The 18,446-nt window shown below is 31.9% G+C and overlaps 3 protein-coding genes across 3 annotated transcripts; 1 reads left to right on the plus strand and 2 right to left on the minus strand.

Moving 5' to 3' along the window:
- The first annotated feature begins 165 nt into the window (after positions 1-165).
- On the plus strand, positions 166-6,224 carry LOC132724191 (C-type mannose receptor 2-like). Its single transcript, XM_060709009.1, has 10 exons — positions 166-318; positions 702-812; positions 2,172-2,244; positions 2,704-2,964; positions 3,433-3,714; positions 4,177-4,323; positions 4,680-4,733; positions 5,015-5,299; positions 5,519-5,698; positions 6,114-6,224. Exons 1-10 carry the CDS (start codon positions 214-216, stop codon positions 6,143-6,145), a joined length of 1,530 nt encoding a protein of 509 aa, XP_060564992.1. The 5' UTR covers positions 166-213; the 3' UTR covers positions 6,146-6,224.
- Positions 6,225-10,820: 4,596 nt separating this feature from the next.
- On the minus strand, positions 10,821-14,932 carry LOC132724189 (uncharacterized). The gene is made up of 3 exons (XM_060709007.1): positions 14,630-14,932; positions 11,635-11,799; positions 10,821-11,170 (listed from the first exon to the last, which is right to left on the minus strand). The coding sequence occupies exons 1-3, from the start codon at positions 14,694-14,696 to the stop codon at positions 11,061-11,063; spliced, it is 342 nt and encodes a 113-aa protein (XP_060564990.1). The 5' UTR covers positions 14,697-14,932; the 3' UTR covers positions 10,821-11,060.
- Positions 14,933-15,710: 778 nt separating this feature from the next.
- On the minus strand, positions 15,711-17,232 carry LOC132724188 (uncharacterized). The gene is made up of 3 exons (XM_060709006.1): positions 17,086-17,232; positions 16,438-16,602; positions 15,711-15,912 (listed from the first exon to the last, which is right to left on the minus strand). Exons 1-3 carry the CDS (start codon positions 17,150-17,152, stop codon positions 15,797-15,799), a joined length of 348 nt encoding a protein of 115 aa, XP_060564989.1. The 5' UTR covers positions 17,153-17,232; the 3' UTR covers positions 15,711-15,796.
- Between the last annotated feature and the right edge of the window lie 1,214 nt (positions 17,233-18,446).

The following is an 18,446-nucleotide window of genomic DNA, read 5'->3' on the forward strand; positions in this document are numbered from 1 at the left end:
CGTGTAAGTCATGTCTTATTTTGATCTTATCTATAATTTATCCATCATTGAGTTATTTTCATTTACGTTTATGTTTCAACAAAAATAGATAAGGCCAGTTTAAACCTGTAAAATTTCAAAATTCACGACATTGTATGCACATTTTCCTATTTTTATGTCAACTAGTAATATTTTACATTCATAACTGTTTTAAAGTGACTTTGAGTAACCATAATGATTTTAATTATTTTTATTTATCTGTCTTTGATAAGTGCATACGTTAGGGCGGATTTTGATTGTTTATGTAATTACAATGTGGAAAAAAGTGTCCTGGCATCGGTAAGTATACAATTTTTTATGTTTTTCAACAATATGAATATGCCATTACGTGTACTTCATATGTTTATAGATGGATGAGTAGTTGTCAAGTAAGCCACAGAACGACTGTGCCAATAACGCGCATGTAAACAAACGTACAAATTGACTTTCTACTTAGGACAATGAAGACGTGGTCAATATATGATTGAAAATAACGAGTTCAAACAGTTCCAATAGAGAACAACAGAAACATTTAAAAGAACACATTTGAAGCACAATTTTAATAATAAATAATATTAGTAGTAACAACAACTAAAATATCATGTACATAATTATTTTCTTCCTCACATTAGACTTATTATACAATAGGTTTCGAAAACTTAAATAATTTTTCTTATATGTAGGCCTCAGAACAAAGCCAACCAATTGGCTACATGTACGAGTTTGACTGTAAACCAACTTTAAGCAAGTCTTTAGCACCGGCAGAGTGGACAGTGATTGCATATGAACACCAGGTATGTGCATTTGTTTTTGACCTTTACAACGCGTATTATGTAAAATTCACCTGTAATTATGCATTGTTATTTTATAGCTTTGTGATATGAAAGGTCAACATCATATAGTCATTCTTAATAATTCAGGCCCGTTTTGACATTCAAAATCGCAATTTAACAGATATGTTTATTTTGGATCAAAACACATTTGCAAATGTGAACATACGTCGATGATCTTTAAAACCTTGCACATGAGATGCAGCGTACGAGGGGAAGTATGAAAATATCCGGACTTTTGACTCGTCCTCGAAAACCATTCAACATTTAAAAAAAACATTTCTTCCCTCTTTCAAAATATTCTCCACCTACGTCTACGCACTTTTGCCATCTTCGTGGGAGCTTTTGTACTCCCGCTGTGAACCATGACGTAAACCTATGTTTTAGGTTCTGTGTAACAGCAGATATCAAAGCCGCCCTGGTCTAATATTTCTTTCCCCCAGTTCTGGAAACAAATAAAAGTAACAGGGGGCTAGGTCTGGGCTATAAGGAGGGTGAGATTGCCAATTGCCATTTGTAAGAGTTGGTAACCTCCACTGTAGCTGCTGCGGTATGGGAGGGTGTTATCGTGAAGGGTGACATTTTTCTGGGGACGCATTTGCTTCAGCTTTTCTCTGAGATTTTTCAGAATTACTTCAGAATAGTACTTGGCGGTGACAGTTTGACCTTTTGGCATGAAATGAGTAAGTATCATTCCTCGTGAATCCAAGAAGGCAACAAGCATGACTTTGCCAGCCGAAGGAGACAGCTTAAACTTTTTAGGAGGTTGGGAACCAGCTCGTTTCCACTGCTTTGACTGAGCTTTTGTCTCAGGTTCGGAATAATGAACCCACATCTCATCTCCAGTGATAATGCGGTTCAAAAACTTATCTCCTTCACGATTAAAACGACTTAAATGTTCTTTTGCATTGGTTACTCTGGTTGCCTTTTGATCGAAACACCTATCATATATCACAGGGCAAAATACTGTGTATACACAACTTTCTTTGAAAATAAACTGACCACGTTATTGTATAATAAAAGTATATATAATGTGTGTATATAGCTGCACGTGGAAAGAGAGGAGCATGAAAAGTCTAGATATTTTCTGACCGTCCCTCGTATGTCTTATGCTTTGGCCAAAAGCTTTAAAACAATTGGCAGAATTCTTAAAGAAATGTTAGATTGGAAATTTGATACATCAAAATGACAGATTTAAGTACATTACTTTTTTATTTTAAAGACAATACAGCAAGACATTACTAGTATCGCATAAGCCATTTTATTTAGATTTACTTCTACACATACTCTTGTTTATAAACACTTTAGTCATATATTTTTCAGACAGGCTTTGTTAAAACAGATGACAATACAAAAGTCCAAGTTTGCCCAGGCGAAGTATCTCTGGATGACAGATGTAAATTTCATCAAATGCTTATTTATACTTTCAAATTTTAACAACACAGAATACTGTATACCAATAACGTTTTGACTTCCTGATTGTAATGTACATTATTACACACATTGAATACTTTGTGATAAATAAATATTTCACAATCATGCAAATTTTTATCATAAAACTAATAATTTGGAAAATTTAAAAGAAAATTTGACATTGTTGATAGAAGACATAAGATTATAAATTGTAGTATGTAAATAACTTTGTTGTCATATTGTTTCTGGTCCTTCGGGATCATTGATTCTTGCACGCTAGCAATGTCGCTTGAGAGACGTTACACTTTTTCATTATCTTTTATAAACAGGCTTTACCAAACTGAGTCTGTATTTTTCATAAAATTTTGTTGTTTTCACTGCTTCAGAAAGATCACCCCTTTGCCATTTTTGTAATGTTATATATATCATATTTATTAATTAGTGACGACATTGTCTGCTCCCAATGTACAAACATCAACCTCACCAAGTGTAGAATCAACGACAACCTATGTACAAACTTCAATGTCAACACAGGAATCGACATCAACGGCGGCAGTTATGTCAACAACAACGACAACAGTAAAGTCAACAACACATTTAGCAACAACTTCAGAGACAGCAGTGATGCTTACGACAACATCACCTAATCCCACAACTACTGTAGCATCTATTACAGTAACAACTGACAACGGAAATACAACAGGTTCATATACATAAATTTATTCCGCATCGAATTTGAAAGAATTGACGTTCATGTGGCCAAAATTTAGAATCACATACAGTCATCAATTCTTAAAACTAATACGGGTTTCTATAATTCCCTAAGGTATTTCGAGCAAAACGACTTATGTTGAGGTGAATAGGCGAGAACTTATATATACAATTAACAATTATATTAATACAATATGTACAATAAAATACTAACAGTGTCTGTATTTTGGACACATTTATTCTAAAATGATTTTTCATGAGTTTAATTCCATAACTATGTTAAGGTCAGTGTATAAATCATTTTGAGATTTGGCGATTGTTTGATAATTTACCTAAGAGAACATCTCGTATGATTGTGTGTTTTAAAAAAATTTAATTGCTAACTTATTTTACAAGTATTTAAAACAACAATATTTCACACTCTTTCAAAATGCGAATGACTATTTGGGTTTACACTCAGGATCAACATTAGGCTGTCCAATGATTGTTCAACAAAGCGCTGCTCAGGAGAGTGGAACATTGTTTATCAACAAGAAGGACCAAAAATGTTATGAAATGGTTACAACTGTTCACAGCTGGGAGTATGCTGAGAGAGATTGTAAAAGTAAAGGTGGACATTTAGCAACAATTGGTGACGCCTTAGATGAGGAAATTGTGTATAAATATGTAAAAGCCTATGGGCATCCCACATGGATCGGCTTACATGACATGAATAAAGAGGAAACTTTCGAATGGGCTTCGGGTACCATCTAAGCATCCTTTCATTAAATCATTTCGAATGTTGATATTGCTTGAGTAATACATTTAAAGTAAATATACTTAATTTTGGTTGCTTTGATATGGTTCTTGATATTTTAATATGAATATTTATATGAGAAATAAAAGTCTTTTGTTCTAACATTTAATTACCTGCTACACAAATATGTCGCGTCATGCATCTAACACATGCAAATACTACAACAATAAACAATTCTGTCGCGGCTGATACTAAATGATACTAAATGAGTCAACGTAATTATCTATTGTTTTACATACCTTCTATTTTAGACCAATAACGAATCAAGAAATATTTTGAATGAATTCATAAATAAGGATATATCATTATAATGGGCGTTATTGGTTATTATCTACAAGCTTGGTAACTTTGTTCATATGTATTTACGTTTTAAGTAATCGTTATCAACATACTGTATATACATTACAGGAGAACCTGTGGCTTATCTTAATTGGCACGCTGGCAGAAAAGATATATTTTTTCATAATATAGAAGACTGTGTTGCCATGGGACCACTAACGGGTACCTGGGAGGATATGGACTGTCTAGATAGATATGCATATATTTGCGAATATGGTGAGTATGGCAGTGTTATCAAAATTGTTTTATTTAATGCTTTTAAAAATAATTTATTTTTACATTTTCCCGAAACAAAGCATTTTATAGAATTATCCTAGACTGTTTGTTTTACAAAACAAAAATATCATGGCATTTTATTCATTGAAAGATGATCGTGGTAATTGTTTGAACAGAAAATAATAATAATACTAATAATAATGATGATAATAATAATAATAATAATTATTATTATGATTATAACAACAACAACAACAACAACAATAATGATAATAAATAAATATAATAATAATAATAATAAGCAAGAAAAAAAGAATATAATCGTTTATTTAAATGCATTTATGTTACATATGCAGTTTATGGCGCCAATTATGTACCGACTACCCCTCCTGCAGGATCCTATACAGACGGTTTGTTTTTTGTTGATACAATGTATATAGATTTTTCTGTCAATGTGTATATGCCGGTTGATGGACGTCATTTGTTAGTCTAGTAACAACAACCCGACCACCAGAACACTGGCTTGGCATAAACAAAACATTTTCACTTATTGATATATTTTATTAGATAATATTAAATTCAAAATGTAACATTTTTACGTTTCACTATTGAATACACTCAAATGATTCAATATGAAAGGAAAAAGCAAAAGCTTCGTATGTAATTGTTTAACCTTTGTTTTGCTTTCAAGGGAATACGAATATGTGTTCTGCAAGTGTACAAACGGCTGCCCTCCATGACAGTGCAGCTCTTGGTCAATATGGAAGAAGTTGCTACGAATTGATATTACACACAAGGGTTAGATGGGAGCATGGTGAAAGTATGTGTAAAAGCCGCGGCGGTCATTTGGCACACATATATAGCGCAGACGAGCAAGGTTTTGTCCAGTATTTCATGAATCGTCACTCACCTCAACATGCTGTCTGGATTGGCCTGCATGATACAAGTGTTGAGGGACAGTTTGAGTGGACAACAGGTTTACCTGTTATTGTCAATTATATGCATGTTCGTTTCATTCCTGCAGATTACATGTAAAATTTTAGGTTTCTTACACTAATTATTTACATCAAATACTTATATGTAATATATTTATCATTATAAGTCATATGGGAAATTAACCTAAAGATTTAAAAGGTTAAAGGATTTTATCATATTCTGCTTTATTACCAAGTTACATTTAACCTTTGGTGTGTAGGAAATGCTGTTAATTATACCAACTGGATTCCTGGACATGAATCAAATTTTGAAAGCTCCAAGACGGAAGATTGTGTTGCATTCATCCCGTACAAGAACGGACAATGGGACGACATACCATGCGGTTATCAATTCATTTTTGGAGACAGCGGAGAAACTCATCCTATCCTCTGCCAGTTTGGTATGTTTCAGTTTTAACAGCTTTACATTATTTGCTATTAACATTTTCAATATCCCGATTAAAATGATAACTGAAAAAGTCTTCGTCCAATGTTATGTTACTTAATTTGCTTTACAATGAAGCCAAAGAACGTGCCTGTAGGTTAAGGTCCATCATAAAAATTCTATTGATATTCAAAAAGTAAACGAAATATATTATCTTTATTAAAATAATCATGATGCCAAAAAATGTTTTATCAATTTCATGAAAACTTACAAATTGAAATATCTTTGTCTTAACATCTTTATAACAATATCTTGTATGAAATTTTGTTAGATAAAATAATTTGGTTCCTTGACAATAAGAAATGTATGTTTTTAAAATCTAGAGATATAAGGTTGTTTTTTTATCTTTTAATATTGTCTTTGTATTTCAGATATCGATTCTGCTCAAATAATTGTTGGATAATATTTAATATAACAGTTGCAGAACTCTAGTCTTAAAACTTGTACAGATTTTTTATAGAAATATAAAGTTTGTCTTATTGGCTTGAGTTTGTTTTCATTTGATGTAAAACAATTTAGTACCCAAAGTTTTCATATTTGTACAGCATGTTAATAGAAAAATAAAGACTATCGTTAGGCGCTTAGTTGTGTTTATATTAAATAGTTACCTGCATTTGGGGAAATGTGAAACTCTATGAAAACGCAAAACACAGACAAAATTTCAAATGCACAGTGGAACACATAGTATACTTTCAGTCACAATAAATGTTAGATATAATTTTTTATTGTACATGAAATAGTAGCTACAACCATTACATTATTAACCATTAAAACACACAGTGTACCACAAAAATATGGAGAAAAGGTGATCCCTCGGAACTATTCTTCACAGCAAAATTACATGAAAATTGCAGACGCGGCTTGATTGAGACAGTTTTACTTCCTGTTATCGCAAAAATGATTCAAGTTGAAATATATGCTACCAAGAAAGGTACAGTGATCGGAAGTATTAACATGGGCTTGTAATTGCAATACAGCGTATACATTGTATTGTTTAGGCTTGTAAGACAGGGTACAATGATTCTTTGATTCTTTTTATATGTTGAGATTACATCAAACATTTTACACTTAATATGTGAATGATAAGACAATACTTTTATTCAATTATTTATAAAAAAGTAATTGTTTTATTTCAACAATATGTATAGGTTGAATGATAAAATCAGATTTTTCCGACAGATACATCCACTTTTTATCTTCATGAAAAAGCGTACAACACGAAGTAATAGCAATATTCTAAAATATTTTCAAAATATACATACACTGAAAACTATTTAAGATAATATACATATATTGACATGATGTAGTCAGCGTTGCTATTAATACTTTTAAAAATTTCCTTTCAACATTTTTCGTGTGATACTTTTAGAATAAGTCACTTATATTTGTATACCTTGGCACAAATATTAAAAGTTTTCCTTGTTTATTTAAATTATAGGACAATAAAGATATACGCATTTTGCTTAGTCCATAATATACAACACCGTTTTTATCAAGAAGTACAGTTTGATATTTTATACAACTCCTATGTTATATTCACGCTGCTGCACAACAGGCTTGATATGTTATCCGTTCCGTGAGACAATGCAGTGACACTCTTGTTTTCTTCAACATTACTATTCAACGTTAACTGCTTCTTTCAATATTTTTTACCATATCTACCTTAAAGTTTCTAGAATGATGCCCTATTCATATATACATTTTATAACCTTATTTAACGTTAAACCACACTCGTTTGCTCAAGAATTACAGTTTGATCCGGGTTTTCTCGTGAACTTTTTCACGAAGCTGCACAGCATGCTCATTACGTTCGCCGTTCCATGAGAGAATGAGGATGTAACTGAAATATACACAAAATATAGTTATAATATTTAATGCTAGTACGTTGTATGGCAGGTTTTTACTGCCCCCGTTATAATTTGTACTTTGGTAAAATCAATTTTAAGTTTAGTTCGTTTACACCAACACTTTTAGAGAAAGTTATAACGCTAACTTGTAAGAATTTGGTGGAGAAAATCAGTACAGTTAATATACATGTAGTATCAATGTCTCTGTATTTTACTCCCTTTTAAACCTTTAAATGTACAGTCATTTATGAACATAACACATAACCATTCATTTCGTAATTTAACATGCAGCTTGTCATAACCTCGTACGGACTGACCCAAACCTTGTGTTAATAAACATTAGAAATAGCTTCCAGTCAAATCAACTGGGGTAAATTTCCAGAATTGCTATGTACAAAAGGAGATTCCTCTAATCATTATCAGACTAACTGAAGTATACAGATAAAAGTCATACCACTTTCACAACACCAACATGTTCCACAACCTGGATAATTTCCATTAAATCCTTTTGTAAAGTTGCCGTTTCGTTTTTCGCACTGAGCTTTTTCTTTTGCAGTCGATGGCTTTGAGCCCATCTCTCTTCGATCTTCAGACGTCCATTTATAGCATTTATACTCCGCTGAGGGTTTGTAGAATTTGTTTTGGGTGAATGTTATAATATTTGATAGTAAATCCTTATATGAACCGTGTCACGTCAAAACCAACAGAATGGTTTTGCGACCAGCATGGATCCAGACCAGCCTGCGCATTCGCGCAGTCTAATCAGGATCCATGTTGTTCGCTATCAGTTTCTCTACTTGTTATAGGGTTTGTAAGCGAACAGCATGGATCCTGATCAGACTGCGCGGATGCGCAGGCTGGTCTGGATCCATGCTGGTCGCAAACCCATTATGTTGGTTTCGTCGTGACGCGGCTCATATATACCATACATCTATTTGTGTTAAACATCCAAAATTAGTTTCGATTTGCCTATTTATTCTTAAATTATAATAGAAGCAATAACGGTTCGTCCCATTAACGATTCGCCACATAGCGTTTTGCCAAATTCTAATTGCAACTAGTCCAGGCAATAGCTATTCAAAATATTTTACCCTTTCAATCAAACTTATTAATTACCGAAAACAAAATTAAGAAACCCAAAATGGCTGGTTTGGAAGTAAATATTGTCATACTCGTGCGAGTCGTCGTTTACAATATTATTCTTGCCAACGTCTATAGGTCTTAGAGGATAGACATTTGAGATGTTATATTGCCTATCACTTTTGTTTTTCAAGTAACCTTTAAATCATTCAATTGGGCTTAATATCATTTCAGTCCTAGGTGATATGTTCTTTCCTTGTATAAATTAATATCTTAGATTTCGTGTTCTTACCGCCTCACCTAATGCATCAACAACTGAATTGTAGCAAAAATAAAGCCATTTTCATCGTTAACTTTTTTATCTCAGGTTACACGATTTGGAAGATGTTGGTCATACAGTGTTTGGCATTTAGTAATAAATATGTACCAAACTGTTACGCAGCGAATCGCTATGGGACATTTCACAAAAGAGGTAATTCGATATATTACCTTCAGGCGTCTAGTTAGTGTTGAGTAAATGATAAAGTTCAAAGTAATAAATAGCAAAATATAAGTAAATAAGTAAAATAGATAAATAAATAAATTGTACATAAAAAAACAACAAAAAATAATTTTAAAAAAAATAACAGTACTAAAAATAAATAAAACATTTTATATAAATGAAAGAAAATTAAGAATATAGAAATAACGACATACCGTTTGAACAAGGTACGAAAATGCTGATGAAACAAATTATCCATATAACAATAACCCAAGCGTTCATTTTAGCAGCTAACAAATAAAAAAATACACTACTCTCGGTCACATTTGCATTAAATGTGAAAACACTGTTTTTGTACTTCTTTTCTTTATATTTATAAAGTCATCAAACTACATCAATCATTCGTTCGTAAACAATGCAAGTATGGTTAAAGTACATTCCCAGTTGATGACCTGTAGCTCGTGTATTCCTATCTAATTTCTAATATATCGAAAACACATAAAACGATACGATTTGTTTTAAGATGCACGCTTAATATATCTGTTTATAACACGGAGAGTTTTTAAAACAGCATAACTATTTTACCTTAAAATCTTAGACATGCATACAACAATAATATGTTATAGGTCAGTGACCTGTGAAAAAATTAAAGTAAAAGTAGATCGTTTCATATGAACGAATCAGAAACGACAAGAGAAAGTAGAGTATGTCATACGTTTAAGTCAAGATATCGCGTTCAAAATGTGTGGAACTTGGATGTACGCGCATAACGATCATAAAAATTTAGATTTATAATTTTGCTGTCACAGCTACCATATTTCCGATTTGCCGAGGTTGTTTAATACGACAAATACTCGTACGTATGCTATAATCGTATTTCATTCTTTAGATTCTATAAATAAATAAGTTATATTAAAATCGGCGTGTAGACAAATGTGCTGGTCTGTAATGTACAGTAATTTCTAGGATTTCTCAGTTCATAAACCACTTGAGGTTGCCCAATATGGCTAAACTTAAAATGTTACAGATTTACAGTTAAATGTATTAAGGCACGCTGTCGTCCGCACAATCCTAGGACGGATACATGTTGATTAATTTTGTTTGTTTTGCTCATTAACACAATACAAGTCATATGACGCCGAAAAAGAAAAGATGAATTTGGCTTATCTTTAGTGTTACAAACTTAAAACAACACTAGCTGTAAGAACCACAACATCTGCTTGAGCTAAGAGTTGCATAGCCTTTAGTTATTCCAACCCATTAAGTCGCCTATTTTGATCTTGCAGGGATAAACAGTGGCTGAAATTCTGATGCCTCATCCCTTAAAGACAACTCCTCTGCCACAAAGGGGAACATATTGAATAATACCTTATAAATGGAATGCGGTATTTACATGAAAATTAATATTTCACTATTGATTTATTGCATTTTTCTTTTATTTTTAAAATGAGGTATAGGGATAAATTTCAATTCATGTGTTGGTTATAAAAAAGCTATTCCTTTATAGATGATCACCTTTAGGTAACCTAAATATAACTGACGTGACGTATGTAACATTAATAATACTTGACAACAGCCTACGTGTATATTCACCTGTATATATTGCTCAAAATATATTATGATAATAATTTTGCTACTAGAAGATGGCATTGTATTTTGCCCATAATTTTTTTTTAATGTGCTCAGCACAAAAGTCAAATGCAACATAACCGGTATGTTACAATAAGAAAAAGCAAAGATCCCTACAAAACCAAGATCTTCCTTATCTGATTATAATAGAAATTGCACCACAGCACAATTGTTAAGAAAACAACACATGTCAATGGTAAAATCTTTTGTTTTTCAAATAAGGATCAATCCAATGTTTTATAATATCATCATAATTTAACATATCACAAAATCCATTTGTCTTAAGAAAAACACTGTCGATCAGAGATGCCCGTTATCTTTTTAAGGAGGCTGCACCTCATGTTTAATATGTTTGCCAATCCAAAAGATTCTCTTTTAGCCCCAAGGCTTACTGAAATAAATAAATAAATAATCAAAGAATATATAAATAACTAAATAAATACAGTGTAATTGTAAATAAATAAAGTACCAGAAAGAAAGAAACGCTCAATTACACACAAGTTTTTCAATAATTGGTATTCTATTGCTTTGAAAAAATATATTGCTGCCCGAGTGGAGATAAAATTGTAGAAAACAATTATTAGTATTATTTATTATGAATATTTACAATGACAGCCGTTTTATTAAAATAGTTTTTCAATACGTACAATGGAATGACTAAAGTTTGGCATTTTTTTGCAAAAGTAATGTTTCCGAGTCACATCAAAACGAAAAATAGCCTCTAAAATACCAATGTAAAACTATAAATCTCTATGAATATAAATATATATACAAAAGATGTATCATTATAAAAAATACTCGGATTAATAAAGGAGTAAGGATGAATATTAATACATAAATAGATAATGACCATACCTCTTTTACAACACGAGCATGTCTCACAACCTTCATACGTTCCATTATTCTCTTGTGTAAAGATCAAGTGTCGCTTTTCGCACTGAGCTTTTTCTTTTGCAATAGAAGGTTTCGAACCAATTTCTTTTTGATCTTCGGCTGTCCACTCATAGCATTTATACGCCGCTAAAAGATAGTTGTATGAAGAATTCTGTTTAAGAATGTTAGAATAAATCGAAGTATATGAAGCAAGGTAACACGCTTCAACACAAGGTAGGGTTGGGGTTCCTTTGCCGAGGTAAAAGCCGTTGACTGTTAACCACTTGCCCATATCAAGCGTGAGCTCGAATCCCGTCACAGTCCTACGCATAAACCCGAGATTTCCAGTTTTCCCCCCAAATTTCCTATCTCTGGCCAGTGATGAGCATTTAATTATAATTACATGGCTTGTCACTGTATCACTGATAGCAGCACCCTAGAATGTTTTATGATCCTATCATGTTTCAAGAATGTATAGTTTAAGCTTGAGGATATAGAGAACATTTTAGATATAAGGGAAACTACACTGTTGAACCCCCACAGTGACATTGACCAGTCTTGTTCGCGACACACCATACATCTATGGTTATTTCATATATAAAAGAAAAATAAAAATCCTTTCATGCATACTGAAATTTCAGAGCGGACACGACCACCTTCTATATTTATATATAACATAAAAAAATGACAAAGTTCGAACCCCCACAGTGACATTGACCTTAGTCGTAGGAACCCGAGTCTCGTTCGCGACACACCATACATCTATGGTTATTTCATATAAAAAAAAATAAAATCCTTTCAGAGCGGACACGACCACCACTGTCTATATGTATAAAGCCTGACGGACTGATAGACTGACATACTGACAGACAGACAGACAGACGGTTCGATTTTAATATGCCACCGGGGGGATAAAAATCATCTAAGTTCAAAGGGGAAATAATTTTAGAAATATTCATGCTAGAGTTATGAATCTTGTCACACATGTATAAGGAACATTTATTTTAAGTTAGAAGTATATACCTTAAGAAATAAAGAAGTAAGTAAAAAAGAAACATTTATGAGGAAAAAATGAGTTTAAGAAATAAAGAAGTAAGTAAAAAGTAACATTACTTGGGGAAAAAAATGAGTTCATGGGGAGATAATTCTGGAAAAATATTGGTGCTAGAGTTAATTACATTGTCACATATGATGTAGTTGATGGTAAGGAACACATATTTGAAGTTTGAATTCAATCACTTATTATTAAATGAAGACGTTAGAGTAAAAAATAAAATTATTTTATGGAAAATTATATGTTCAAGGGGATATAGTTCTGGAAATACTGGGTTTTTGAGTTTAACACCTTATCACATGATGTGTATGATGATAAGGAATACATGTGTACATGTGAAAATTAATGACCCTTCAGGGCGGGGCCAAATTTTACCCCAGGGCTATGATCTGAACAAACTTGATAGACACTCAGTAAAAGATGTTTCATACCAAATATCTAAGCTCTAGCTCTTTGGATTTTTTAAAAGAAGATTTTATAAGGGTTTTTTTGGTTGCTATGGCCAAAGTTCTGCATTGAACACCTTTGGTAGAGCTTTACGCAAGGAACACTCCTGCAAAGTTTCAACAAATTTGGCTTATTGGTTTAGGGGTAGAAGTTGTTTAAAGAAATTTTGACCTCAGATGAGCTAATAAAAAAAGTAAGAGATAAAATGTTTACTGCACATAAGCATTAATTTAAAGTATGCACGCTGGAGCCGACTTACAAACCGAGGTGAGTAGCACAGCTCTCCATATACTTTATATAGTCGAGCTAATAATAAAAATATCACTTACCTGGTCACTTAGTTAAGAGTCTTGCACTTTGCAGTAAAAAATTACATCTGTAACAATGTTTGACTTTTTTTGTTTGTTTTTTATCGTGTTATTTTTCCGGGTAGGGCAGTTCACTCAGTAACATGAGTAACAGTGACACTTAACTATGGAAGTTTATTAATTAAGAAGATGATTATCACTTATACAGGTATTTCATTAAGTAGCTAAAATTTATCTTGTGATATTAAGTATATTTACAAATAATTCAAATAATTGCTAAGTTTCACAATTCACTTTGGCCGCAGACTCAGAGAAAAAAATAACATCGATAAAAGTGAGTGTATCTTAAGAAATTTGATCCCTCAACGTTAGGGGCCATTAGATAAGAATATACAGAGAGCTAATAATAAATGATGACAAAACTCTCACACAGTGGACGTGTTAATGGGAGAAATACAGTTAGTAGTGATCTACTAGCTGATAAGCCCTTACTGAGATTCAGCAGGCTGGAAGGGTTTATGCGTAGGACTGGTCAGGGACTTTTGAATCTTTACAAATAGCTCAGAGAACGTCAATAATTCTTCAATGTCCGCTTGTGGTAGAAATAATGCAAGAAAGGCACCTGAGGTCTTCTTCCACCAATAAAGATGGAAAGTCGCCATATGATTTTAGAAGTGTCGGTGTGTTGCAACTATAACCCGAAATAAAATTTACTAAGACACAATATGCAAAATATGTCAATCATTTATTATCATTGGAAATTCTTTATTATTGTATTATATTTCAGTGAGGTGTTTCTTTTCTTTTTATTTCTTTTGTTTTGTTGCATTGTATCCTTTGAGCATTACGTAAGCACTTGACACTTGTTGTAATGTGTAGAAAATTATAAAAAAGCGAGGAGGCTTTAATGTTTTCTACCATATACCTCTAAAAAGATAGTATTTCTTCAACGTTAACATTTTTATCAAAATCTGACACGTCTTAACATTTTGGGCCGAATCGTATTTATAGCCCGACAAGTCGTTATGAAGCAATTTGTAATCAAGAAGGCATTTAAATAAAGAATTCGAAATGAAAAAAAAAAGAAAGTTCATATTATTAAACAGCAAAATGATAAAACATGTTATGAAATTTTAATGATATAAAATAAATAGAAAAAAACACATACCATTTGAACAATGTATAAAAACGTTAAGGAAACATAATGTCCATATTACAAGGTTCCCAGCGTTCATTATATCCAGAAAACTAAGCAAAAGAAACAAACATACGGTCCTTGGTCACATTTGAATCAGATATAAGAGCATGGTTTAAATTGTTCGTCTTATGTTAAAGTACTGTCCTGTATTCAGACCAGTCAATTATACACTACTACGCATCAATCTTGATCTTGTGAAAGGTATGTACCTTTATTAAGAAATAAATGAAACCATTGAAGTGTATGTGTTTTTATATTAGAAAAAAACAACAACAAATAAAAAAACACAAAAAACAACCTCCCCGAAAAGAAATACCAACAAAAAACAATACCCCCCAAAAAAACAAAAAAAAAACAAACAAAAAAACAAAGAACAAACAAAAGACAAGCAACAAAAAAAAAACATGCACTTTTACTTGATAAATATTCATTTATAAAATAGAAAGTTGAAAATGATTCACCTGAAAAATCGCATCATATTTTGTAATACAGTTGCATAGAGCAAATGCAAAAATATGTTAGTGACCGGTGAAAAAATATATCAAAAATTATAAGAAGTAAAAGAAGACCGTTTTTAATGAACGCGTCGGCAGCTCACCAAAGAAACAACGGGACAACAAAAATGTGTTTTTAACGTTATGCATAACGTAATAAATTTAGTTAAAATACAGCCTTAATAAACGTACAAAAATGTGTAGGTTAAAAATGCGAGATTTGAGACATTAAATTAAATCCAGTTTTTTCAAGCCCAGGCAGTTTTGTCCGTCAATTTTGTATCGTTAGATAAACTATTTTACTCTCTCAATTACACGTAGATTTAATTTAGTCATATTATCATCGGGGCTGAATTATTGCTTCATTTAATCGTTTAACAGCAGTCAAAACAACAACAACAACAACAAAAACATAGCTACAACGCCTTAAATTGCATTTGCATTAGTTGTTTTTATTTTGAAATTGAATGTAAGACATCGATTCAACTCGAAAAGTTATTGGTTTATGTTGAGCTTACAAAAATCTTTGTTTCTTTTTCTTTTTGTACACTCGCAGGGATCAAAAGTTGCCCGTTGCTTTCCTATTAGTCATTTAAAGGGTCGACTGTAATACAAAGGCTTTCATGAAACACTGCTTATTCTCTCAAGTTGAACACAGTGATCCAGGCTTCGTCGTCAACTTTGTAAGGAGACTGCACCTCATTTTTAGTATGATAGACGTTCCATGAGACACTGTATTTACAGGTCTTAGAATGCTGACTGAAAAATACAAAGAACGGTACCATGACAATTATGTTTCCAAATGTCTCAACTACAAATAAGTAATACGGGTAAGTTTTAAGTTTGAGGCGACTTTAGTCATGGACGCCATGAAAACTTGTTTACTGAGTTGTAACAAGTACATGTAATGGGTTAACATCAGACTTTTGTTAACCACCAATTGTAGTATGTAGAAACAATTATTACGATAACTCGTTGTTTGGTGGGAGAGTTCGGGATGTATTTACGTATTGTATTATGGCACTTTGGTTTGCTATTTTTCATATTTTATAAACATTGAAAGTTACCATTCTATCATAATAAAGCATGCTGTATGTAATAACTTGTCATCAAGTTATGACGGGCTACTCAAGGCTTGCATTGCAATGGCAAAAAGTGGAGCAAATTAGAATGTAAAATTTGAAAGCCTCGCCAAACATGACGAAACAAATATATTAATCCAAGATATTATGTCAAGTTTTACTCTGCTTAAAAAATCGGTAACATTTTACGATATGGTCATACTTCTTTTGCAGCACCTGCATGATCCGCAGCCTATATTCCCTTTATTATCCCCATTTGAAAAGATGTTGTGCCGCTTTTCGCACTGGGCTTTTTCTTTGGATACAGAAGGTTTTGTACCCATTTCTTTTTTATCTTCAGCCGTCCATTCATAACATTCATACGCCGCTAAAAGATCAAATCAATATTGATTTGAAGGATTTGAAGTTTATCAATAGATAGTTTGAAGCAAAAATGAAATTAAATATTAAATTTGAATAAAAAGAAATTGAATTGGTCATTAATGGAAGCTATATTATAACATTAATAATTATGTTGTTATATTTAAAGTGACAACAAACCAAGAAAGAAATATATATCTAAATGGTACAGTTTTATCAATATTATAGATATTTATGGAAAATGTGCCGATAGTAAACCAATCCAATATTTTAAATGTTTATCAAATTATAATTAAAGGTGGGCAAATCGTTACAAAGCGTATCCCATGAGGAATTGGGCGTTTCACGAACGACGGGCGGCGACTTATTATTATCTTACCCAAAAATTTTCCGTAATTGATAATTTAAGAATTATTAAAGAAAGTAGAAAGTTTAGAGTGTTTATTTTTAATACATTGAATAAAAAATGTTTAGAAAATAATATACATACCGTTCGAACAATGTAGAAAAAGGCTTATGGAACATACCACTTGCAAAATAAAGATCCAAGACTTCATTTTTTCAGTTATCAGCAAATTAAACAAAAGATAAATACGCCGCGCTCGGTTGTATTTGCTTTAATGAAAACATCATTTTATAAATTACCTTTTCATAACATGTCGTTATAAAAAATACATCATTCAGCTGTTTGTAAGAAATGTCAGTCGTACGTATGCATGTTACCAGTTTCTAACCTTTTACCTTTGTACCATAAAGATCTTGAATGTATATCATTTGCATGTTTTTGTTGGTTTTTTTTGTTCATTTATAAACCATAAATTTTGCTGAAAATAATTATTTAAACAGTAAAAGTTTTAAGTGTTAATTTTCTTTCAACATTTTTGCATAATAGACAGACAGTAAAAATGTTTAATAATATGATTATGCATATGGCAAATGCCAAAATAAGTAGGACAGTAAACGGTGATTAAACTGTGTATGTATTTATGACAAGTAAAAGTAGATCCTTTTTGCTTTTTGTTTTGTTTGCCTTTTGATGACCGCGTCAACAAGTAACTGAAGAAATGACATATTAATAGCTTATAACATATCTCATTAAAGTCTCTTTCAATTATGAGAACAAACATGAATCGTGTTAATAATCTTTTTGTTACTACATGTAGGTCAGAAACGTTTCAGCAATACGCTCATCTAAGATTTTTATCTAACCATCCTGTTACATCTATCATATCTTTTCTTTCAGCACGAGAAATTTTCCACTTTTATGGTGTTATGTATTTTGTTATTTTATTATTTAATCTGTTTTTATAGCAAATGGTATTTGAATTTATTTGTGGGTCTTTGCTAAGTTGCTTGCATGTGAACCGTATTGAAACAATGATAATAATATTATTATAAAAAATTTGGAATTGTGTTGAAAATGCCTGTAATATTTTGATTTCTGGACATTTTGCATAGTTTATCATATAATCATATTAAAGAAAACACACGTAAAGTCTACGATATCGAATCAACACTCGTACTACAGCTGTTCCTTTTTGTTCGTGGTCACTCATTTTTCCATGAGATTTAAGTCATATTTATAAATTCCAATGGAGCAAATATAATAATTTGCTTGAGATTCAATCTCGTTTTATATGAAAGGATGTCAGTCGGTCTCAAATAAAAAAAACTACACTTTCAAGCTACAATTCAGATTGTATAATCATTTAACAAAAATTCAATTACTATTAAAGGTAGACTATGATCAAATTTGATATTAGAAAACATTGAAAATTGCAACACAGTATCTTTGTACATATAAAATAAACATGTTTTAACTTCATACAAAGTATAATGTTCTTGTGGAAA

The sequence above is a fragment of the Ruditapes philippinarum genome, unplaced genomic scaffold (assembly GCF_026571515.1).
Source record: "Ruditapes philippinarum isolate M1 unplaced genomic scaffold, ASM2657151v2 ctg3182_1_1_1_1, whole genome shotgun sequence".
NCBI classification, from domain to species: Eukaryota; Metazoa; Mollusca; class Bivalvia; order Venerida; family Veneridae; genus Ruditapes; species Ruditapes philippinarum.